This window comes from Phocoena sinus, chromosome 1, assembly GCF_008692025.1.
Source record: "Phocoena sinus isolate mPhoSin1 chromosome 1, mPhoSin1.pri, whole genome shotgun sequence".
NCBI classification, from domain to species: domain Eukaryota; kingdom Metazoa; phylum Chordata; class Mammalia; order Artiodactyla; family Phocoenidae; genus Phocoena; species Phocoena sinus.
Window position 1 is genome coordinate 33557119 of NC_045763.1, and position 26210 is coordinate 33583328.

General features: G+C 38.3%; 1 protein-coding gene across 8 annotated transcripts in view; it reads right to left on the minus strand.

Moving 5' to 3' along the window:
* Positions 1-26210, minus strand: part of SCMH1 (Scm polycomb group protein homolog 1) — a 193037-nt gene that overhangs the window by 84285 nt on the left and 82542 nt on the right. For all 8 annotated transcript variants that reach the window (XM_032651177.1, XM_032651191.1, XM_032651217.1 and 5 more), the window contains one exon: positions 11037-11125. In XM_032651177.1, the coding sequence (XP_032507068.1) occupies positions 11037-11125 (89 nt within the window). The remainder of the gene's footprint in view (positions 1-11036; positions 11126-26210) is intronic.

Sequence of the window (26210 nt, forward strand, 5' to 3'; positions counted from 1 at the left end):
TCAATTTTCTTAAATTTACCAACGCTTGATTTGTGACCCAAGATATGATCTATCCTGGAGAATGTTCCATGAGCACTTGAGAAGAATGTGTATTCTGTTGTTTTTGGATGGAATATCCTATAAATATCAATTAAGTCCATCTTGTTTAGTGTATCATTTAAAGCTTGTGTTTCCTTATTTTTTTTAATTTTAAAATTTTATTTACTTTTTTATACAGCAGGTTGTTATTAGTCATCAATTTTATACACATCAGTGTATCCATGTCAATCTCAATTGCACAATTCATCATACCACCACTCCCACCACCCTGCCCCATTCCCTGCTTGGTGTACATACGTTTGTTCTCCACATCTGTGTCTCAATTTCTGCCCTGCAAACTGGTTCATCTGTACCATTTTTCTAGGTTCCACATATATGTGTTAATATATGATATTTGTTTCTCTCTCTCTGACTTACTTCACTCTGTATGACAGTCTCTAGCTCATCCACGCCTCAACAAATGACCCAATTTCGTTCCTTTTTATGGCTGAGTAATATTCCATTGTATATATGTACCACATCTTCTTTATCCATGCATCTGTCAATGGGCATTTAGGTTGTTTCCATGACCAAGCTATTGTAAACAGTGCGGCAAGGAACACTGGGGTGCATGTGTCTTTTTTCAATTTTTATTTATTTTTATTTTATTTATTATTATTTTTTAACATCTTTATCGGAGTATAATTGCTTTACAATGGTGTGATAGTTTCCACTTTACAACAAAGTGAATCAGTTATACATATACATATGTTCCCATATCTCTTCCCTCTTTTGTCTCCTTCCCTCCCACCCTCCCTATCCCACCCCTCTAGGTGGTCACAAACCACCTAGCTGATCTCCCTGTGCTATGTGGCTACTTCCCACTAGCTATCTATTTTACATTTGGTAGTGTATATATGTCCATGCCACTCTCTCACTTTGTCACATCTTACCCTTCCCCCTCCCCATATCCTCAAGTCCATGTTCTAGTAGGTGTCTTTTTTTTTTTTTTTTTTTGCAGTACGCGGGCCTCTCACTGCTGTGGCCTCTCCTGTTGTGGAGCACAGGCTCCGGACGCGCAGGCTCAGCGGCCATGGCTCACAGGCCCAGCCGCTGAGCGCCGTGTGGGATCTTCCCAGACTGAGGCACGAACCCGTGTCCCCTGCATTGGCAGGCGGACCCTCAACCACTGCGCCACCAGGGAAGCCCGGTCTGTTTCTTTATTCCCGTCTTACCCCTAGGATCTTCATGAACATTTTTTTTTCTTAGATTCCATATATATTTTAGCATACGGTATTTGTTTTTCTCTTTCTGACTTACTTCACTCTGTATAACAGACTCTACGTCCATCCACCTCACTGCAAATAACTAAGTTTCATTTCTTTTTATCCATTAATCTGTTGATGGACACTTAGGTTGCTTCCATGTCCTGGCTATGGTAAAAAGAGCTGCAATGTACATTTTGGTACATGACTCTGTTTGAATTATGATTTTCCCAGGGTATACGCCTGGTAGTGGGATTGCTGGGTGGTATGGTAGTTCTATTTGTAGTATTTTAAGGAACCTTCATAGTGTTCTCCATAGTGGCTGTATCAATCTACATTCCCACCAACAGTGCAAGAGTGTTCCCTTTTCTCCACATCCTCTCCAGCATTTATTGTTTCTAGATTTTTTGATGGGCATTCTGACCAGTGAGAGATGATATCTCATTGTAGTTTTGATTTGCATTTCTCTAATGATTAATGATGTTGAGCATTCTTTCATGTGTTTACTGGCAATCTATATCTTCTTTGGAGAAATGTCTATTTAGGTCTTCTGCCCACTTTTGGACTGGGTTGTTTGTTTTATTGTTATTGATCTGCATGAGCTGCTTGTAAATATTGGAGATTAATCCTTTGTCAGTTGCTTCATTTGGAAATATTTTCTCCCATTCTGAGGGTTGTCTTTTGGTTTTGTTTATGGTTTCCTTTGCTGTGCAAAAGCTTTGAAGTTTCATTAAGCCCCATTTGTTTATTTTTGTTTTTATTTCCATTTCTCTAGGAGGTGGGTCAAAAAGGATCTTGCTGAGATTTATGTCATAGAGTGTTCTGCCTATGTTTTCCTCTAAGAGTTTGATAGTGTCTGGCCTTACATTTAGGTCTTTAATCCATTTTGAGTTTATTTTTGTGTATGGTGTTAGGGAGTGTTCTAATTTCATACTTCTACATGTACCTGTCCAGTTTTCCCAGCACCACTTATTAAAGAGGCTGTCTTTTCTCCACTGTATATTCTTGCCTCCTTTATCAAAGATAAGGTGACCATATGTGTGTGGGTATATCTCTGGGCTTTCTATCCTGTTCTCCTGATCTATATTTCTGTTTTTGTGCCAGTACCATACTGTGTTGATTATTGTAGCTTTGTAGTATAATCTGAAGTCAGGGAGCCTGATCCCTCCAGCTTCTTTTTTCTTAAGATTGCTTTCACTATTCAGGGTCTTTTGTGTTTCCATACAAATTGTGAAATTTTTTGTTCTAGTTCTGTGAAAAATGCCAGCGGTAGTTTGCTACGGATTACGTTGAATCTGTAGATTGCTTTGGGTAGTAGAGTCATTTTCACAATGTTGATTCTTCCAATTCAAGAACATGGTATATCTCTCCATCAGTTTATATCATCTTTAATGTCTTTCATCAGTGTCTTATAATTTTCTGCAAACAGAACTTTTGTCTCCTTAGGTAGGTTTATTCCTAGATATTTTATTCTTTTTGCTGCAATGGTAAATGGGAGTGTTTTCTTAATTTCACTTGCAGATTTTTCATCATTAGTGTATAGGAATGCAAGAGATTTCTGTGCATTAATTTTGTATCCTGTTACTTTACCAAATTCATTGATTAGCTCTGGTAGTTTTCTGGTAGCATCTTTAGGATTCTCTATGTATAATATCATGTCATCTGCAAACAGTGACAGCTTTACTTCTTCTTTTCCAATTTAGATTCCTTTTATTTCTTTTTCTTCTCCGATTGCTATGGCCAGAACTTCCAAAACTGTGTTGAATATGAGTGGTGAGAATCAGCAACCTTGTCCTGTTCCTGATTTTAATGGAAATGCTTTCAGTTTTTCACCATTGAGGACGATGTTGGCTGTGGGTTTGTCATATATGGCCTTTATTATGTTGAGGAAAGTTCCCTCTATGCCTACTTTCTGCAGGGTTTTTATCATAAATGGGTGTTGAATTTTGTCGAAAGCTTTCTCTGCATCTATTGAGATGATCATATGGTTTTTCTCCTTCAATTTGTTAATATGGTGTATCACATTGATTGATTTGTGTATACTGAAGAATCCTTGCATTCCTGGGATCAACCCCACTTGATCATGGTGTATGATCCTTTTAATGTGCTGTTGGATTCTGTTTGCTAGTATTTTGTTAAGGATTTTTGCATCTATGTTCATCAGAGATACTGGCCTGTAGTTTTCTTTTTTTGTGAAATCTTTGTCTGGTTTTGGTATCAGGATGATGGTGGCCTCATAGAATGAGTTTGGGGGTGTTCCTCCCTCTGCTATATTTTGGAAGAGTTTGAGAAGGATAGGTGTTAGCTGTTGTCTAAATGTTTGATAGAATTCGCCTGTGAAGCCATCTGGTCCTGGGCTTTTGTTTGTTACGAGATTTTTAATCACAGTTTCAAATTCAGTGCTTGTGATTGGTCTGTTCATATTTTCTATTTCTTCCTGGTTCAGTGTCGGCAGGTTGTGCATTTCTAAGAATTTGTCCATTTCTTCTAGGTTGTCCATTTTATTGGCATAGAGTTGCTTGTAGTAATCTCTCATGATCTTTTGTATTTCTGCAGTGTCAGTTGTTACTTCTCCTTTTTCATTTCTAATTCTATCGATTTGTGTATTCTCTGTTTTTTTCTTGATGAGTCTGGCTAATGGTTTGTCAATTTTGTTTATCTTCTCAAAGAACCAGCTTTTAGTTTTATTGATCTTTGCTATAGTTTCCTTCATTTCTTTTCCATTTATTTCTCATCTGATCTTTATGATTTCTTTCCTTCTGCTAAATTTGGGGGATTTTTGTTCTTCTTTCTCTAATTGCTTTAGGTGCAAGGTTAGGTTATTTATTTGAAATTTTTCCTGTTTCTTAAGGTAGGATTGTATTGCTATAAACTTCCCTCTTAGAACTGCTTATGCTGCATCTCATTGGTTTTGGGGCGTCGTGTCTCCATTGTCATTTTTTTCTAGGTATTTTTGGATCTCCTCTTTGATTTCTTCAGTGATCACTTCGTTATTAAGTACTGTATTGTTTAGCCTCCATGTGTTTGTATTTTTTACAGATCTTTTCCTGTAATTGATATGTCGTCTCATAGCATTGTGGTTGTAAAAGATACTTGATATGATTTCAATTTTCTTAAATTTACCAAGGTAGATTTGTGATCCAAGATATGATTTATCCTGGAGAATGTTCCATGAGCACTTGAGAAAAATGTGTATTCTGTTGTTTTTGGATGGAATGTCCTACAAATATCAATTAAGCCCATCTTGTTTAATGTATCATTTAAAGCTTGTGTTTCCTTATTTATTTTCATTTTGGATGATCTGTCCATTGGTGAAAGTCGGGTGTTAAAGTCCCCTACTATGATTGTGTTACTGTCAATTTCCCCTTTTATGGCTGTTAGTATTTGCCTTATGTATTGAGGTGCTCCTATGTTGGGTGCATATTTACAATTGTTATACTTCTTCTTGGATTGATCCCTTGATCATTATGTAGTGTCCACCTGTTTCTCTTGTAATAGTCTTTGTTTTAAAGTCTATTTTGTCTGATATGAGAATCGCTACTCCAGCTTCCCTTTGCTTTCCATTTGCATGGAATACCTTTTTCCATCCCCTCACTTTCAGTCTGTATGTGTCCCTAGGTCTGAAGTGGGTCTCTTGTAGACAGCATATATACGGGTGTTGCTTTTGTATCCATTCAAGCCAGTCTATGTCTTTTGGTTGGAGCATTTAATCCATTTACATTTAAGGTAATTATTGATATGTATGTTCGTATTACCATTTTCTTAATTGTTTTGGGTTTGTTATTGTAGGTCCTTTCCTTCTCTTGTGTTTCCTGCCTAGAGAAGTTCCTTTAGCATTTGCGGTAAAGCTGGTTTGGTAGGACTGAATTCTCTTAGCTTTTGCTTGTCTGTAAAGGTTTTAATTTCTCTGTCAAATCTGACTGAGATCCTTGCTGGGTAGAGTAATCTTGGTTGTAGGTTTTTCCCCTTCATCACTTTATATATGTCCTGCTATTCCCTTCTGGCCTGCAGAGTTTCTGCTGAAAGATCAGCTCTTAACCTTATGGGGATTCCCTTGTGTGTTATTTGTTGTTTTTCCCTTGCTGCTTTTAATGTTTTCTTTGTATTTAATTTTTGACAGTTTGACTAATATGTGTCTTGGCGTGTTCCTCCTTGGATTTATCCTGTATAGGACTCTGTGCTTCCTGGACTTGATTAACTATTTCCTTTCCCATATTAGGGAAGTTTTCAAGTATAATCTCTTCAAATATTTTCTCAGTCCCTTTCTTTTTCTCCCCTTCTTCTTGGACCCCTATGATTCGAATGTTGGTGCGTTTAATGTTGTCCCAGAGGTGTCTGAGACTGTCCTCAATTCTTTTCTTTCTTTTTCTTTATTCTTCTCTGCAGTAGTTATTTCCACTATTTTATCTTCCAGGTCACTTATCCGTTCTTCTGCCTCAGTTATTCTGCTATTGATCCCTTCTAGAGAATTTTCAATTTCATTTATTGTGTTGTTCATCACTGTCTGTTTGCTCTTTAGTTCTTCTAGGTCCTTGTTAAACGTTTCTTGTATTCTCTCCATTCTACTTCCAAGATTTTGGATCATCTTTACTATCATTTTTCTGAATTCTTTTTCAGGTAGACTGCCTATTTTCTCTTCATTTGTTAGGTCTGGTGGGCTTTTGCCTTGCTCCTTCATCTGCTGTGTGTTTCTCTGTCTTCTCATTTTGCTTAACTTACTGTGTTTGGGGTCTCCTTTTCACAGGCTGCAGGTTCATAGTTCCCGTTGTTTTTTGTGTCTGTCCCCCAGTGGCTAAGGTTGGTTCAGTGGGTTGTGTAGGCTTCCTGGTGGAGGGGACTAGTGCCTGTGTTCTGGTGGATGAGACTGGATGTTCTTTCTGGTGGGCAGGTCCACATCTGGTAGTGTGTCCTGGGGTGTCTGTGGCCTTATTATGATTTTAGGCAGCCTCTCTGCTAATGGGTGGGGCTGTGTTCCTGTCTTGCTAGTTGTCTGGCATAGGGTGTCCAGCACTGTAGCTTTCTGGTCATTGAGTGGAGCTGGGTCTTGGTGTTGAGATGGAGATCTCTGGGAGATTTTCACCGTTTGATATTATGTGGAGCTGGGAGGTCTTTTGTGGACCAGTGTCCTGAACTTGGCTCTCCCACCTCAGAGGCACAGCCCTGATGCCTGGCTGGAGCACCAAGAGCCTGTCATCCACACAGCTCAGAATAAAAGGCAGAAAACAAAGAAAGAAGAAGATAAAATAAAGTAAAATAAAATAATTAAAATAAAAAATAATTTTAAAAATTTTTGAGAAAAGTATTTTAAAAAAAGAAAGAAACAAAGAAGAGACCAACTGAACCAAAAAACAAGTCCACCAATGATAACAAGTGCTAAAAACTATACTAAAAACAAGCAAACAAAAATGGACAGACAGAACCCTAGGACAAATGGTAAAAGCAAAGCTATACAAAATCACACACAGAAGCATACCCATACACACTCACAAAATGAGAAAAAGGAGAAAAAGTATATATATTGTTGCTCCCAAAGTTCACCTCCTCAATTTGGGATGATTCGTTGTCTATTCAGGTATTCCACAGTTGCAGGGTACATCAAGTTGATTGTGGAGATTTAATCTGCTGCTCCTGAGGCTGCTGGGAGAGATTTCCCTTTCTCTTCTTTGTTCGCACAGCTCCTGGGGTTCAGCTTTGGATCTGAACCCGCCTCTGTGTGTAAGCTGCCTGAGGGTGTCTGTTCTTCGCTAAGACAGGACAGGGTTAAAGGAGCAGCTGATCTGGGGGCTCTGGCTCACTCAGGCCAGGGGGAGGGAGAGGTATGGAACGTGGGGTGAGTCTGCGGTGGCAGAGGCTGGCGTGACGTTGCACCAGCGTGAGGCGTGCCGTGTGTTCTCCCAGGGAAGTTGTCCCTGGATCACAGGACCCTGGCAGTGGTGGGTTGCACAGGTTCCCAGGAGGGGAGATGTGGAGAGTGACGTGTGCTCTCACACAGGCTTCTTGGTCGCGGCAGCAGCAGCCTTAGCGTCTCGTGCCCGTCTCTGGGGTCTGCGCTGACAGCCACAGCTCGCACCCGTCTCTGGAGCTCCTTTAAGCAGCTCTCTTAATCCCCTCTCCTCGCGCATCAGGAAACAAAGAGGCAAGAAAAAGTCTCTTGCCTCTTTGGCAGCTCCAGACTTTTTCCCAGACTCACTACCGGCTAGCTGTGGCGCACTAGCCCCTTCAGGCTGTGTTCACGTAACCAACCCCAGTCCTCTCCCTGGGATCCACTGAAGCTGAAGCCTCAGCTCCCAGCCCCCGCCCGTCCCGGCGGGTCAGCTGACAAGCCTCTCGGGATGGTGAGTGTTGGTCAGCACCAATCCTCTGTGCGGGAACCTCTCCCCTTTGCCCTCCGCACCCCTGTTGCTGCGCTCTCCTCCGTGGCTCCGAAGCTTCCCCCCTCCGCCACCCACAGTCTCCGCCCATGAAGGGGCTTCTAGTGTGTGGAAACCTTTCCTCCTTCACAACTCTCTCCCACTGGTGCAGGTCCCATCCCTATTCTTTTGTTTCTGTTTCTTCTTTTTTCTTTTGCCCTACCCAGGTACGTGGGGGAGTTTCTTGCCTTTTGGGAGGTCTGAGGTCTTCTGCCAGCGTTCAGTAGGTGTTCTGTAGGAGTTGTTTCACATGTACATGTATTTCTGATGTATTTGTGGGGAGGAAGGTGATCTCCACGTCTTGCTCTTTTGCCATCTTGAAGCTCCCCTGTCAGGCAGATTCTTAACCATTGTGCCACCAGGGAAGTCCCCAATTCATACGTTAACCATTCTATATTTAGTCTTTTGGTGGATCCCCTTCAGATCATAACTGTATAGTTGACATAATTAAGTCTAAAGCTCATCTTTAAACAATACAAGAACCTCAGAATATTTAAACTACTCCTGAGTTAATAGGTGTTTGATAATTTAGTTCCATATTGTTATACTGCCAATTGATCACTTCTGTTAGTATAACTGGTTTATACAGTTATAGGCAATGGTTGATTAGTTTTACTCACATGTTAAACAATCTTTCTTCAGCAGTACTCTTTGCATCTCATTCTTACTTTCCAGTTCAATTATCTTTTATTTATTTATGGCCGCGCTGGGTCTTCATTGCTGCATGTGGGCTTTCTCTAGTTGAGTCGAGCGGGGGCTACTCTTCGTTGTGATGCATGGGCTTCTCATTGTGGTGGCTTCTCTTGTTGTGGAGCATGGGCTCTAGGTGTGTGGGCTTCATCAGTTGTGGCACATGGGCTCAGTAGTTGTGGCACACGGGCTTAGTTGCTCCCCAGCATGTGGGATCTTCCCGGACCAGGGATTGAACCCATGTCCCCTGCACTGGCAGGCAGATTGAAGTCCCCAGTTATCTTCTTCCTGAAATATACTATTCAATTGTTCTTTCAGCAGATATATTAGTATCTATTTGTATTAGTTTGCAGAAAATGTCTTGATTTTACATTCATTCTGAAATAATAGTATAAGTAGATATAAAATTCTAGGTGGACAACTATTTTTTCTTAGTTCTTTGAAGATATTATTCTGTTATCTTTTGGCTTGTACTGCTGCCGTCAAGAAATGTGCTGTCAGCTTAACTGTAATCCTTTTGAAGGTTCAGTCCACGTGGACATGGAAGCTGTGGATATGGAGGGCTGACTGTACTATGCCATTTTATACAAGGGAGTTGAGTATGTGTGGATTTTCATATTCAGGGGGTCCTCGAACCAGTCCCCCACAGGTGCAGAACCATCCCTCACAGAGGATGACTGTATTCTGTGTGATTACTTTGCTCAGATCTTTTCTTTTGACTTTAGTTATACCATGATGTTTTAAGGTATATATTTGTCTTTATTACACACTCTGGAAAATTCTGTCATTATCTTTTCAAATATTGACTTTTCTTTATTCTTTCTAGTTAATCTTTCTAGAGTTCATGCTCAGCATATATTGGACCTTCTAATAGTATTCTCTTTGTCTTTTCTCTTTAATATATTTTCCATATCTTTATCTCTCTGTACTGCACTCTGGGGAAAGTCCTTACACGTGTCTTTCAATTCTTTCTTCTCTATCTAGGTCTAAATTGCTTATATGCCTACCTAAGATTTAAAAATTTTAATGGTTAAGTTTCATTTCTAGATAGTCAATTTGTTGTTTTTTCAACTTTGTCTTTAAAAAAATAGAGGTTTGTACTTTTCTCATCTTTAAATTCTTTCTTTTCATTCCTTACTCATTTTCAAATACTTAATTTATAATCTCTATCTGATATTTCTATTATCTGAAAGTGCTTGAGGTTAGAGTCTTAATGTTTGTTGTCTACTGAAGTCTCATCATGCAGGATTTGCTTTGTGAGTTTTGCAGGCTCTGTAATTATGAACTGAACTGAACTCATCTTCAGTGGTACTTCATTTTTGGGACTTCTATGACATCTGGGTTGAAAACAACCAAACCCTCTAGAGAGGTTTTGGGTTTGCTTCTGCCAAGCACTCAGAAATATCCCATACAATTTTGGAGTTCTGAAACAACACAGATACTATATCTGAACCCTGGACTTCCATGGGGAAAGACTGTCTTATCAGAAGAGATGACTCACTTCCTACCCCTACCCATGGCCCAGGCAGAGACTCTTCCTCATCAATGCAATAGTCTTTTCACTAAGGAGTAAACATTTGAGGGATCCAATCTGATTTTTTTATGTGGCAGTCCCAGGTACATTTTTCTGCCTTGCATGGGCCCAAGGCCTCAACTTCTATCCTACTGTGGTTGTTAAAAGACAAGGTCCTTGGAAAGTAAGACTCGCAAAGCCCCTTACGGCACCTGCAGGTTCAGTACACCTAACGCTCTGCTTTTCCTTCCTCATTTTGGCCTTGGAGTTATCTTACTTTCTAGTAAGGTCAGCAAAGCCTTTAAAAGAATACTTGTTGGCCCCTTACCCCCCATCATTTTTAGGTATTCTGCAGTGGAAGGGTTTCAAGTTGTCCAGTATACTGTATTCTGGGAACCAGGGTACTCTCAGGGTTTAGACTTAAATGGCAACATAGGCAACCCTAATTCAGTCCCCTTTACAGTAACTTTAGCCTCATTAAAGATCAACTAAGAGCAGACTGATTGCTTCATCCCTCGAGAAATCAGCAAGACTGAATACAGGTTTTGGATCCCTGTTCCACCACTTACTAGTCATGCGAACTTGGGCAAGTTCCTTATTCAAATGTATTTGTTTCCTTAACTACTAAATCGAAATAATAATTCTTGCTTCATAAAGTTAACTGTGGGTATTTAAATGAGATAGCGTAGATAAACTCCAAACATACTGTAGGCACTCAAAAAATAGTCTCCTTCCTTTCTCTCTGTTTAGAATATGGACCTTATGGAACTGCATGATCTATAATAAGAATAGCTCCTTTAGATTTATACTACATTTTATATGTTTTACTAATAAAAAAAATGTTTAACTTCTTAAAACCCTATGAGGTAGACAGAATCCCACTTAACAGATGAGGTCAAAACTTACTATTGGCAGAGCTAGGACCCAAAATGCAGAAATCCTAATTTACCAGTCTAATATTTCTCTGGGGATAATTGTGGCTTTTTAAGGTACTTAAAAAATCCTTCTGCTGAACTAGTTTCTGAGAAGGCATCCTCAGGCCACATATATAATGTAGACATCAGAGGCTCAGTAATTGAAAGAATGTAAGCATTTGACCTTACGCAATTTGGAGCTGGTGATAGCTGAGGGACACTGTACCTTGTGGAAAATCCTGATGGGAGCCATCTCTGCTCCATTTAGCGTCTTCAAAAGGAACATGGGCCAAGAGGAAGCATTCAGCCGAAATCCTGCAGCAAACATAATGGGCAACAGATAAAAAATATGTCTCAAAGGGAATTGCTGAATCAAGTTTTCCCTTTGGAATCCAGCTACGCCTGCCACAACCTATGCTGTGATAGTTATAGGATCACAGATGGTTAGGGAAGGACTTAAAGGTTAAGTAGAAGAAATGCCTCATTAGACAGATGAGGAAATGAGGCATATAAGAGGGAATGTAACTTGCCCAAGGTAATGTTGCAAAGTAAGTAGTGGAGTAAAGTCCCCAACCAAGTTTCCTGAAGCCAAAACAAGTATTACACAACAAATATCATGCCTAAAAAGCTTCCCTGAAAAATACAAAATAGATTTGTGATAGGAATAACAAACACTTAGAAATGATCTAGACCATAGAGTGTGAAGAGGGATATAATAATCTCTTAAGAAGAAACCAGATATGTCTGATAAATCCAAAATACAAGTAAATCTTTTTGGTTTATCTCAATGTAAACACACTCTCACTTTCTCTTTCTCGCTCTCTCTCTTTCCCTCTCTCTCTCACACACACACACATACACAGAGTACAAAACACTTTCTGATATTCATTTTTACTTAACGAAGGATCAGGCACTGATGAAAATGGAAGGGATCATCTTATCAAAAAAACCTCATTTTCCAAAAGAGTGAAAAGAAGCCTAGGGATGTTAATTGTCCATTGTCATTCTGCAATGACAAGTCAATAAGAATATACCATTTAATTAACAAACTGTAAAAATAAGATCATTATCATAGTTAAGTCTTCCAATTAGAGCTCCAAGTGCTTCCTTCAATTTGGCTTCAACCCTCTGTCCTGAGATACCAAAATCTAGTGCTTTCTGATAGTCTCCCAATCTACCTCAGCTTTCCCATTCCTGACAAAGAACAGATAGGCTGAACCAAAGCTGCAGAGAAACAGCAACAACAGTATCTGATATTACTGAGTACGTCACTGTGTGCTAGATACTGTGCCAGGCACCTTCTACCAACTATCTAATTTAATCCTCAAGACAACCCAGTAGGGGAGAAATTATCTTCATTTTATAGATGAGGAAAGAAGTATAAAGTAAACTGCTTGAGATTTCAAAGTGAGCAAATGACAAAGACAGGACTGAAATCCAGGCAATCTGACTGTTGAGCCCACACTCTTTACTACACTAAATTATCAATGTGCATGTGAAATGAAAAAGGAAGAACCAGCTTTTGGGATAAAGTATTAGTTAAGAACTATAATTAAATTAAAGGGGAGGATGTGAGAAGAGAGAAGAAAATGTAAATAAGAGAGGTGCCACCCCCACATGATTTAAACTTTTAGTCTCAAAGCTGGCTAGCCTACCAAGTGAGGTTTCCCAGGGTCAGGAGACTTCTTGGGATAGCTCATTCATAAACAATGGAGATAGCAATTCACACAGGCCTGTCAAACTGCTACCACTTCTTTTTTGCTTGCCTAGCTCTTTTTCCTTCTGTAAAAAAACCCCAAAAGACAAAAAAAACTCTAATTTTATGTGATTTGGTGGGGATGTCTACACTAGGCTCTACCTACCTGGCCATGGAATGCAAAATAATGCTATTTAAAAGCATCAGATTCCCCTAGACCAAAAGTGTATATGTATGTCCCAAGTTGGATCAACTGTTTTCTGATATGATGTGCATGTTGGAGAGAGCTTTTCTTTCTCTGAGATCATGGTTATAAGTAAGTTTGTAGATATGGCACTGCTAAAATGGAGAACATAACTGAGAATAAGGCCAATGTAGAGCAGGAGATGGAGACATGAGAGTGTTTAAAACCCTGTGTCCAGACACACTCAGCACCAGGTCTTGGGCTTCGCAGTTACATGAGTCACTAATTCCTGCCTCCTCCTATTGCCCTCCTCTAACCTGGTCTGGGTTGGGGTTTTACACTCCAAAAGAGTCTTGACTACTACTCTTCCTTTGACCATGGTACAAACAAACAGACAAACAAATTTCTCCAGAAATTCAGGTCTGGTTTGTGTGTGAGTAAAACAACTCTCTTTAGGTCAGGGAAGGGTTGAAGCAAGCCAAACCTAGTGCAGATTTGCCATGAATGATTCACTACACCTACAGATAAGGCAAAGCTGCTCTAGAGAAATGCTCCCTACACCTTCGTATAAGAGGAGAGTGGGGAGGAGTGACTGCACAATTAGAAAATTCTGATTCATGCCCTCAGTTCCCAACAACGAGAGTGCCTCACCATGTAATTCCCAATTCAATTCTTTAGAAGTGGGTTACTGAAAGGCTTCTATCTCATCTGGTACTTGAGGGAAAAAGAAATCCTCTCAGCTCTGGAAACCCTTATAATAATATTATAATAGTTAATATGTATTCAATGCTTATCATGTATTAAATACGTTACAGGCGCTTTCTCACAGGATATTTCAAATAATGCCATGAGGTGTGCACTATCATTACCCCTAGTTTGCAGATGATGAAAGAGAAACTCAGAAGAAGTAGCTTGTCCAAGGTAGTAAGTGGTAGAAACAGATTCCACTACATGACAGTCTTACTCCAAACCTCATGGTTCTTAACTACGTTTCACTATCTCCTAGCAAGTTTCTTCAAGAGTAGAAGGGCAAAGTAGAAATGCTGTCAACCCAAGGAATTACTGAGTACCTTATTCCCCTACCAAATTCAGATGTATTCACAATCTGTCTTGGGGAGTCATAAGATAGAATGTTTAAACACTGAAAGGGATTTCAGAGGCCATATAGTATGAAGGTTTTATATTGTAGATGACAAAACTGAAGTCCAGAGAGGCTAAGAAACTTGTTCATGATCACGTAAGTTGTTCCTGTAGTCAGGCTGGAGCCCCAGGACTTTCCATCTGATTCTCTTTCACTGTGCTATGCTGCCGCCATAAGGAAACATTTATTACGCTCATATTATTTGCCAGCCTCCATGAGCTAAGCACTTTTAAGTGGGTTATCTCATTTAATCACTTCTACGACTCTGTGAATTTGATAAGAGAAAAGTAGCACTGGTTTTGGAGCCAGGCTCCCTAGATTCAAATCTAGCTCTGCTACTTACCTGGTGTGTGATGTTTAGCAAATTATAAGACCTCTCTCTGGCTTTCATTTCCTCAACAATAAAATGGGTAAGAATAGTAACTACTTCAATGGGTTGTTCTAAGGGTTAAAATAGGTTAATACATGCGAAGCACTTAAAACGATGCCTGGTATATGGTAAGTGTTAAATGAATGCTGGCTTTTATTTTGATTATTATAGATGAAAAGACTGAGATCAGAGAAATTAAGTAAAATATCCAAGGTCGCTAAGCTAGTAAATAGCAGAGGCAGGATTTAAACCGAACTCCTCTGTCTCCAGAGCCTTCATTATTAATCAGCACATTAATGTCTTCAAATATTTAATCACTCAGTTCTACCATGCTGTCTCTCTTGGTAAAAGAACTGGAGTTGTAAATTTGTGCAAAAAGGAAGAGAAGAGTTAAAACAATAATTTGAGGGTCTCCTCAAATTAAACAATGGCTTGCAAGGAAAAGGCCAGGTGGGTAAGAAATCCTAACCTCTAGAGTGGGAGTACCTCAGTGTCTGGCCACTGGTTCTCTCTTCTTGGTCCCCACTTTTTTCCCATTAACGATGACTGCCAATTTATATCTCTAACCCAAACCTCTGTCCTGAGTTTCATGCTCATATTTTCAACTGCCTCATTCTATAACTCTACTTGGATGCCAAGAGATCTCAAAATGAGTAAATCTAAAACAGAACTCTTGATTTTACTACCCCCTTTCCTCCAGTCATCTCATCTCAGTTAATGGAACCACTTATTTAAACCCAAGTGCTGAGACCAAAAAGCCTAGAAGTCACTCTTGGTTCCTCCCTTTCTATTGTCTCTCAAATACAATTAATCAGCAAGTGTTGATGGTTCTTACATCTAATATACCTTAAACCGAACCGTTCCTTACCATTCTGTATTTCTGCCCACTAACACCCTAATCTAAGTGACAGCCAAACTTTGCCCAGACTACTAAAACAGCCTTCTAACCCTTCTCTCTGCTTCTACTTTTGCCTCCCTACTGTCTATTCTCCACACAGCAACCAGAATGATATGGTTATGTTTTTAAAACTATAAATCAGATCACATCACTCTTATGCTTACATCCTATAACACAAAATAAATCTGAAGTCTTTATGTATTTAACAAAACTTACATGATACGGAACTTGCTTACTTCTTATAACTCATCTCCTGCCACACCCCTGCCTTTCATTCACTGGTCTTTCTGTTTCCCAAGCACACCAAGCTGTGTCCCTCTGCCTCAAACACCCTTCACTTTTCTCAAACCTTTGATAGTTCTTTGCTGAAATATCACCTCCTCAGAGAGGCATTCCTAGACTACCCTACCTAAAATAGCCTCCTAGATCCTGCTCCCTTCTTATTATCCTTACCTGTTATCACTGCCTAAATTTTCTTTCTTTTTTCCATGTAATGTGTATGTCTTTTCCAACCAGAATATGAGCTCCATGAGAGTTTTACTGAACAAAGGAAAAATCTCCACTTATGAAATGGGTGTCAGGAATTGATAAATGCTTTATCATGTTACCCCATTTAATCCTCAACCATGTGTGGCAAAGTTTATTAATGATGTGGCAGGTGAGGCAACTGAAACTCACGGTTAAAAGTCAAGATAAAGCAACTTACCATTGGCCACACAACTAAACTAGTAAGTGCCTGGGCTAATATTATAAAACCAGGTCTCCAATTCTAAACCCAGGCATGCTGCAAGTGTTCTGTGCTTAGCTAAGATTTCTTTTTAAAATATTTGTAAACGAGTCACAAAGATCTTTCATATGTTCCTAAGACTGTGGGACTACTGAATAGGTTAGGGTTCGTTTGTTTGAACTAACAGTGGTCTGAGCAAGCTCTGAACTTCAATGTAGATCAGCAGGTCTAGAATCTAATCATAGTTCATGCCCTCTGGTGGCAGGTAACAGAACAGCACTCATACCAGGAAGCACTTGAATGGGCCCTACTCCTTACCCCGCCATTGTCCTATATAGTAATTCCAAGCTTTATGAAGTTATTAGACTCTATGGCTGTCAAGATGATTCCCAAATCATTCTCTCCTCCCAGAGGAGCTTTACATACATGTACACATATAAATACATGTACAGAAACATGCCACCAATTCACTGTACAACTTTGGACAACTAACTTCCCTTTCCCTATTTCTGTATTTGTCAGATGATGACACTGAACTAAAGCAGTGCTTCCAAACTGAGGTTGGGTGGGTTATCTAAATTTTACCCCAAGAGGGACAGAAACAAGAACTGGAAGAGAGGTGCTGAACAAACTGTCTTCCCTGAGGAAGAAGTGTATGTTCAGTCAGGTTGTATTTGGGAAGGACTGCTAGAATCCCTTTTGCTTCGGCCAGGATGCTGTCACCACTTCAATGCTCCGCTCTTATATACACACTCAAACACAAGCTAATTCAGATTTATTTCACTGGGGGTGGGGTTATGACTAGTCTTGAGATAGGTGTACGTATGGATGGGTCTGGCATTACTCAATGTCAGGGGCCTTGCAGAGAAGAGAGTTTGGTGAATCTTTTTAAAATTACCTGTGTAAAATGAGTATTTAAGATACCATAGTTAAAGTTACTTCTCTCTAAAATTTCATCCCCCCTCCCAAATTTTTGTAAACAGAGTTTAAATTTCCATAACCATAAATGAGATACGCATCTTTTAAAATCCCCCTTTTTACTGACAGGCCCTGGAAGCTATTTAGCATAAGAGAAGACTGATCAGTGTCAGGAACATAAGAGGGTTCCTTTCAAGTCAATGTCCCACATAGACATCAGAGCACGTGACTAAGTTTGCTGAGTAGGCAGTTTATACTGGGAACCTGACACACTTGACTAGAGGCCTCACCAGAGGCCAGCTTTGCTCTAGCCTAGGGACTCTCAAACTTGGACACTGAAATCACCTGGGGAGCATTAAAGAATACATCATCCCACTCCCAGAAATTCAGATTTAATTGATCTGAGGTAAGGCCTAGGCACTGAAATTTTTGAGAGCTCTCTAGGTGATTCTAACTGGCAGCCATATTTGAGAATTAGTGATCCAGACAGCCCTGTTTAGAAGAAATAACCTCAGTGTAAGTATAGAATGGACCGGTAAAACAAGGGGATGTGAGGAAAAGGTTGACATCACCTGAGAATCATTCTACCTTTTCACCTTTTTTCTGGAGGACTCTGCAAAGTAGTAACCAATGTTCCTATGTGAACAGAACACACACACATACACACACACACAAACCACACAAGATTTTAATGGAGAAGAATGCTCTTTGGAGCAATGCTTCCCAAATACAGACCAACTGTGTTAGAGTCTCGGGAGAGCCATTTTACCATGCAGAATCCCAAGCCCCATTACCTAGAAATTCTGATTCAGCAACTCTGGGGAGAAGTCCAGAGGAGGCCTGGGGAACATGAACACACACACATATATATGTATAATCATATACATAAATTATTTAAAACTTTTTATCTTGAAAAAGTTTAAACCCAGAGAAAAGTAGCAAAAAACAATACAAGAGCAAACTATGTACCCTTCACCTAAATTCAGCAACTAATAACACTTCACCACAATTGCTTTCCATCTGTCTACACACACTTTTTCCTCTGAACTTTGTGAAAGTTAGAGACATCATGATATAGACTTCACCTCTACATACGTCAAGATATTTGTCCTCAGAACAAGGACATTCTCCTTTAGAACTGCAATATTATCATATCCAATACATTTAATTAAAAATATCTTCAGCTGTCCCCAAATCTTTATAGGTGTTTAATTTTTAAAATACATCACGGATGACATATTGCATTTGGTTGTCAAGTTTCTTTAGTCTCCTTTCATCTAGGATAGTCCAGTTGCCTTTTGTTTTTCATGAAATTGTTACTTTTGAGGAGTCTGGCCTGTTTTATAGAATGTCCCACAATTTGGATGTTTTCTGATTGTTTCCTTATGATTACATTCATGCTAAACAGTTTTGACAAAGATACTACACAAGGGATGTTGAGTACTTCTCATTTCATTGCTTCAAGCAGTACATAATGTCAGTGTGTCTAATTATTAATGATACTGAATTTGATCACTTATTAAGAAATGACTGACAGATTTCTTCATTGTAATTTCCCCTTGTAATTAATAGATAATCAGTGGGGAGAAACTTTGAGACTGTGTGAATATCCTATTCTCCAATAAGCTTTTTTTTTTTTTCTTTGTTTTAGCATTCATTGATTATCTTGGTCTGAATCCATTTAAATGGTGGTTGCCGAAATGATAATTTTCTATCATTCTTTATATTTGTTAGCTGATATTCTGTAAAGAAGAACTTGCTCTGCAACTTTAATTTTTTTTTCCTGTGTATCACTAGGGACCCATGAGGCTATTATTATTGTTCTTCTATTTTTATTATTCTCTTTGATGGTCATATTTTTCCAATTTTGGCTAGTCAGAGTCCCTTTAAACTGGCTCCTGTATCCCTCTGATATGCACCCATCAATCTTTGAGACTTCTTTGCTTTCTGGCATAATAAGATCTTCCAGACTCACCTTACATTTTCTCTGTTGCTCAGTCTTGGAATCAGCCATTGCTCCAAGGAGCCATGATTCCTTTCAGCGGAGAACGGGATTTAGAAATCAAATCAAGATGCTCCTATTGCTACTGAGGAGTCACTGTTTCCAGGCCTTTTCAATAGAGCTTGGAATATATACATATATATACATACATATACATATACATGTATTACCTTAGAATATATACATACATATATATTCTAAGTCAATAAGTATTATATTAATATATATTTATGTATATTTTAATACATATTAATATATACTTATAGACCTATTTTAAGTTAATAGACCTATTTTAAGTTAAGAGTTCATAACATACCTCCAATTCAAATCCTACACTGCAAGGGTTCTTCTTCATCTTTTCCATTCCATACTTGTATCTTATTTACTCATTTGCTCTATCTTCGATACATGCAAAATAGTTTCAGATTATTAGGGCAAAACCACTAACATTATTAAGAAAAAGTCAGAATTTCTTTGCAGTTCCATTTTCCTTTGAAATATGTCCCATTGCGGGTGTACTGTGAAGGTTCTGTGTTCAAGTTGTTTGAACTCTTTTTTCAATGTGGTTATGATATCCATTTGATACAGAGTTCAGTTTGTTTCTGTTTATAGTCAATTTTAGGATATGGCTTGTTCATCTTTTTGTTTTTGGTTTAATTTTATGTATTAAGTAAGACATTTATATAATTCAAAAGTCAAAAGAATATAAAAGGGTATTTTTAGAGAAGTCTCACTCTCATTTCTATGCTTTCCACCCTATTCCCAGACACTCCCAATAGGGAACCTTTTCATTATTTTCTGGTTTTCACAGTTCTGTGTTTCTTTTTATAAAACTAAGTATACAAAATATATGTAAGTTCATGTACATTATATATATGTGCATGTGTGTGTATACACGTATATTTCCCCTTCTTTCTCAAAAGTAAATGGCATTAAGTACATTCACATCAATGTGTAACCATTACCACCATCCATCTCCAGAACTTTTTCATCTTCCCCAAATGAAACTCTGCCCATTAAACAGTAACTCCCCATTCCCCTCTCCCCTTTCCCAGCTCCTTGCAACCGCCATTCTATTTTCTGTCGCTATGAATTTGCCTATATTCGGTACCTTGCATAAGTGGAATCATACAGCATTTGTCATTTTGTGCCTGGCTTATTTCATTTATAATAGCATAATATCTTTAAGATTCATCCACATTGTAGCATGTGTCAGAATCTCCTTACTTTTTAAAGCTGAATAATATTCCACTGTGTGTATATACCACATTTTATTTATCCATTCTTCTGTCAATGGACACTTGGGTTGTTTTGACCTTCTGGATATTGTGAATAATGCTGCTAAATATAGGTGTCCCAATATCTCCTTCAGTCCCTGCTTTCTATTCTTTTGCCTATCTACCCCAAAGTGGAATTGCTAGATCACATGTAATTCCGTTTTTAACTTCTTTGAGGAAACATATTGTTTTCCTTAGTGGCTGTACCATTTTACATTCCCAATACACAATACACATGGTTCCAATTTCTCCACATCCTCACCAACCCTTGCTACTTTCTATTTATTTGATAATAGCCATCCTAATGGGTGTGAAGTATTACCTCATTGTGTTTTTGATTTGTATTTCCCTAAATGATTACTGATGCTGAGCATTTTTTCATGTGCTTATTGGCCACGTGTATATCTTCTTTAGAGAAATGTCTATTCAAGTCCTTTGCCTATTTTTTAATCAGGTTGTTTATTTGCTGTTGTTCAACTGAAGGAGTTTAAAAAAATATATTCTGAAAAAAAAAAAAAAAAAAATATATTCTGGATATTAACCCCTTACCAGATATATGATTCGCAAATATTTTCTCCCATTCCATAAGTTCCCTTTTCACTCCGTTAAAAGTGTCCTTTGATAAACAAAATTTAAAATTTTGATGCAGTCAAATTTAACTATTTTTTTTGTTGTTGCCTGTGCTTTTGGTGTCGTATCCAAAAATCACTGCCAATTCCAACATCATGAAGCTTTTCCCCTATGTTTTCTTCTAAGAGTTTTACCTCCTACATTTAGGTTGTTGATCCATTTTGAGTTAGTTATTGTATAATGGTATAAGGTAAAGGTCCAACTTCATTCTTTTGCATGTGGATATCCAGTTTTCTCAATACTATTTGTTGAATCGGACATGTGATTTTGAAAAAATAATAGCTTTAGTGAGATGTAACTCAATTTATGTTTTTAAATATCCGATTCAGTGGTTTTTAGAGTTATGAAACATCATTCTATCTAATTTTAGAACATTTTCATCACTCCTCCAAAAAGAAAACCCGTATCTATTAGCTGCCACCCCCCACTGTCCCTTCAACCCAATCCCTGGAAACCACTAACCTACTCTCTGCCCTTTTGGATTTTCCTATTTTCTCCCATCGTGTGGGCTGTCTTTTCACTTCCTTGATAGTGTCTTTGGAAGCACAAAAGCTTTTAATTTTGAAGCCCATCTATCTAGTTTTTCTTCTGTTGTTTGTGCTTTCGGTGCCATATCTAAGAAACCACTGCCTAATCCAAGGTCGTGAAGATTTACTCCCATGTTTTCTTCTAAGAGTTTTATAGTCTTAGCTCTTACATTTAGGTCTATTATCCACTTGGAGTCAATTTTTGTATATGGTGTGGAGGTGGGGTCCAACTTCATTCTTTTGTATGTAGATATCCAGTTGTCCCTGTGCCAGCTGTTGAAAACCCCTACTGACTTATCTTGGCACCCTTGTTGAAAACCAACCGAGCATAAATGTATGGGTTTATTTCTGGACTCTCAAATCTAATCCTCTTATCTATAAGTCTATGTTCAATTTATGCCAGTACCACAATGTCTTGAGTACTGTTGCTTTGTAGTAAGTTTTGAAATCGAGAAATGTGAGTCCTCAGTAGTGTGCTGATTTTTGCTGAAGTTCATGACTTTCTTCCTTAGCTATTTTAATATGGTGAAGTCCATTAATGATATCTCTGAAGTTAAATATTCTTTTCATTCCCAGAAAAAAAACACTACTTTGTCTTGATGAATTATTGCTGTAAATATGTTGAACTCTAATTCCTAATATTTTATTTAGGTGTTTTGTAATAATATTCACACGAGGCTGTGTGTATGTGTGTGTGCACGTGTGTGTGTGTTTAAATCAGGTTTAAGTATCCAAGTTCTACCTGCTTCATAAAAGAATTTGGATATTTTCCTTTTTCTATGATCTAGAAGTGCACTGTCTAGTACGGTAGCCACCAACCACATTGGTTTTTAACTTTAAATTATAATTAAAATAAAATGTTCAATTCTTTAGTTGCGGTAGACACATTTCAAGTGCTCTACAGACACATGTGGTTGGTGACTACCATACTGGACAGCAAAGACATAAAACATTTCCATCATCACAGAAAGTTCTGTTGGGTATCACTGACGTACAACAACTTAAGTAGCATTGAGATTATCTGGTCTTCAAGGTTTTGTAGGATTTCCCTCTAAAATAATCTGCATGCAGTACTTTGATGTAAGTGCTTTGAAAACATATGTGATGCTCCTAGGGTCAATTTTGACAAACAGTATTTTCTTATTTCATCTAGCTTTCCTAGTTTACACAGGGCTATTCCCCGCCTTTGTCATTTCTACTTTTGTATATCTGTGCTTATTCTTTTTTTTCTTTATTAGGCTAACTAGTGGTTTGTTATTTTGTTGAGGTTTCCTCCAAAGACACAGTATTTTGATTTACTGCTTTTCTATTTTCTACCACATTAATCTCTTTCTATCTTTATTTTTTCTTCTACTTAGTTCTCCCTTGTATTTGCTTTGGAGTGTAACTTTTTCTAGCTGCTTTAATTGGGAATTTAAATTCGTAATATTTATCCTTTCATTTTTCTTTATGTCAGGTATTTAAGGCTATAAATTTTCTTCCAACCACTGCTTTAATTATATCTCAAAATTCTGATGTGATGTTTATTATCATTATGTTTTAGGAATTTTAAAATTTTGGTTTATATTTCCATTTTTCAAACAAAAGTTGTTTAAAGAGTTTTAAATTTCAACGTGGAAGGGCATTTACCAGGGTATAAAGTTTGATATGCATACATATATACACAAACACACACATATGATCTATCTTATTCATTAAAGTCTTCAACCCTTTACTTTTTTTGTCCTCTTGGCCTGTCTTGTCTTGAGAGAGGTGTGTTAATTCTCCTACTAATGTGTTTGTCTATGTCTCCTTGCATCTACCATAATTTCTATTTTTATTAATTCTACTATGTCTAATAACAGAATTGTAACCTCTGCTATTATATTGTTTGAAGTTCCTTCATATATCCTTGATCATCCTTTTATTTTTAGCTGTTCTGACTCACTTTACTTTAGGTATGTCTCCTGTACAGAGTATAAAGTTGGGTTTGACTTTGAGCACCAATCTGAAATATTTTTCTTTTAATAGGTGAGTTTAAACCATTTACATTTATTAATATAAATTACACATTTGGCCTCAACTCTGTCACATTATGCTTTATTTACTGCGTTCTCCATATTAGTTCATCTCTTTGTGTCATCTGTTTCTTGACCTTTTTGTTCCTTTGGTATTTAGGAAGTTCTGGAATTTTGTTTTAGTAGTTACCTTTATACTAACATATGTTATAATGTCCTTAATTCCCTTATTTCCTCACTTAGGCTTCTACTATTTGGTTTATCAGTTTTAAGTGATACCCGGGACCCCATCTACAGATACGACAGGAGGAAAGGGGCTTGCTTTCTGGCTGCATCGTGTTGGCTTGGCAGGCTCCTGCAGCACCCCATCTTCCCTATGGCCGAGGTCCGGGAGCACAGGGCAGCCCGTAGCAGCACCACCCTCCCCATCTTAAGTGGTTCTGTAGAAGAGTTTCTCTAGAGACACACCTCTCCATGAACAGCTTTCTCAGCACCCTGGAGGACAGAGTTCTAGCAAGTTCCACTGCTGTGGCACCACAGTGATTTCTCTCATCCAGTGAGCCACAGCTGTGCCCCCTCCAACAAGGTCTACATCTCAGCCCTGAGATGGGGGAAGGGAGGCTCTTCCTTGGGCCCTCTATCTCTGCCCCAGTGTTGTGGCTTCTCCTTATGTCTGCTCTTCTTATATTCTTTAGAGTTCTCTTGCCTTTTGACTAGCCAATCCCTCACTCCAATCCTCTATTACAGTTAACATGTATATTAAACTTTCTGTGCTTAAACTGCTGTGTGGGTTCTCTTTCTTTACTGGACCCAGACTGATACCATACTATTCTACTCTTGTCCCTACCTTTGTTTTTGTCTTAGATCGATCACCTGTTGTTTGGATGGAGCTCTTTCCATAATTGATTCCTTAGGAAGGGCTTGGGGTCGCAGTATTTCCTGAGTTCTTGCATGCTGAAAACTCTTTCAGTATAATCTCAGGACTTGAAAAAACAGCTTGTCTAGATATAAAACCTGTCTTTTCATTTTCTTTCCTTGAATTTCTTAAAAATGCTGCTCCACTTAGTCTTGCTTTGTATTTTGCTGTTGAGAAGTATGATGCAAACCTGACTTTCTTTCCCTTGTGAGTAATTTGGCCTTGTTGCTGGAGGCTTAGATGAATTTTTCTTTATTCTTAGAGTATAATAGTTGTACTAGAATATGTCTTAGAGTTGACCAATCTAGATCAATTTTTCCAGGAATAAGGTAGGCCCTTTCAGTATGAAGGTTTAGGTGTTCCTTAATTTTTGGAAAATTTTCTTATATTACAATTTTAAGTATTAATTCTGTTTATCTTCTCCAGGGACTCCAAATATATATGTACACATACATATACACATTGGATCTTTGTTATGTTCTATACCTAACAGTTCCTTTCTGATACTTTTAAACCTTCTCTAATATTTATTTTTATTTCTCTTCTCAATGTCCCTTATTATATTTCCAGTTGAATCTATTGTCCCAGTGGGTACCCTGGAATTGAGTCTTCAACTGAGATTATTTTTCTTTCAATTTTTTTCTTGAGTTTGAACAATTCTATTTTCACATCTTCCTGTCTATTGTGCATTTCTAGTCTGACTTAGAATTTTTGATTCAAGGTATTTTTTCATATCTGTCAATACTTATTTGAGATGGGTTATTGTACAACACTTTTCCTCTGGCTACTCACTGATTTTGGCTGTAGAATTTTCAATAGTTAAAATGGTTTTATCCTCTACTTCTGTTTTTCTTCACGTAGAAGCTTTTTATAGATGTTGACTGCTGTTTCCTAATCCTTTGAAATGTCTTATATTTTCCTGGGCTTGCAAAAAACAGGATGTTCCATTTTGGCAGGGATCTTGGGTCATGAGTTTTCTGTTGGCATAGTGAAATGCAGTTTCTTTAGTAGATGAGCCTATTTGGGATGGGATGGGAAGGTTTGTATGTCTTTTGATTTTATGATTCTCTTTTGTTCCTGCATAACTCTAAATCACTACCCATGGTTTCCTTCTTTTCCTTCAATATTATAGCTACCTCTCCCACAAAGGTAGCTGTCTTCCCAAGACTGCTATCTCTCATCCCTCACTCTTTTAATTCACTCTCTTTCTTCTGATTCTCCAGTAGCCAAGGCTCTAATCAAGTAGCTCTTAGCTCTCTTTCAGTATTTCCCACTCTGGATGGGACTGTCTTTTTCTGGGGGTGATTTTGGCTGTGTTAGGCTCCCATTGCCCTCTCCCTTTTTAATGCAGTTTCTACCTACATAAAACTCTTCATTCTGGTATGGAGTGGGTACTAGCTCTAGTGGTTTCAGATCTTTATATCTGAACATGCAGACAACATGTTACTGAAATCTGTGCTATTCTTTTTTTTTTTTTAACATCTTTATTGGAGTATAATTGCTTTACTATGGTGTGTTAGTTTCTGCTTTATAACAAAGTGAATCAGCTATACATATATATATATATATATCCCTATATCCCCTCCCTCTTGTGTCTCCCTCCCTCTCACCCTCCCTATCCCACCCCTCTAGGTGGTCACAAAGCACCGAGCTGATCTCCGTGTGCTATGCGGCTGCTTCCCACTACCTATTGGTTTTACATTTGGTAGTGTATATATGTCCATGCCACTCTCTCACTTTGTCCCAGCTTACCCTTTCCCCTCCCTGTGTCCTCAAGTCCATTCTCTAGTAGGTCTGCGTCTTTATTCCCATCCTGCCCCTAGGTTCTTCATGACCATTTTTTTTTCTTTTAGATTCCATATATATGTGTTAGCATATGGTATTTGTTTTTCTCTTTCTGACTTCACTCTGTATGACAGACTCTAGGTCCATCCACCTTACTGCAAATAGCTCAATTTCGTTTCTTTTTATGAAATGGGGAAAACCCTTTTTATGGCTGAGTAATATTCCATTGTATATATGTGCCACATCTTCTTTATCCATTCATCTGTCGATGGACACTTAGGTTGCTTCCATGTCCTGGCTATTGAAAATACAACTGCAATAAACATTGTGGT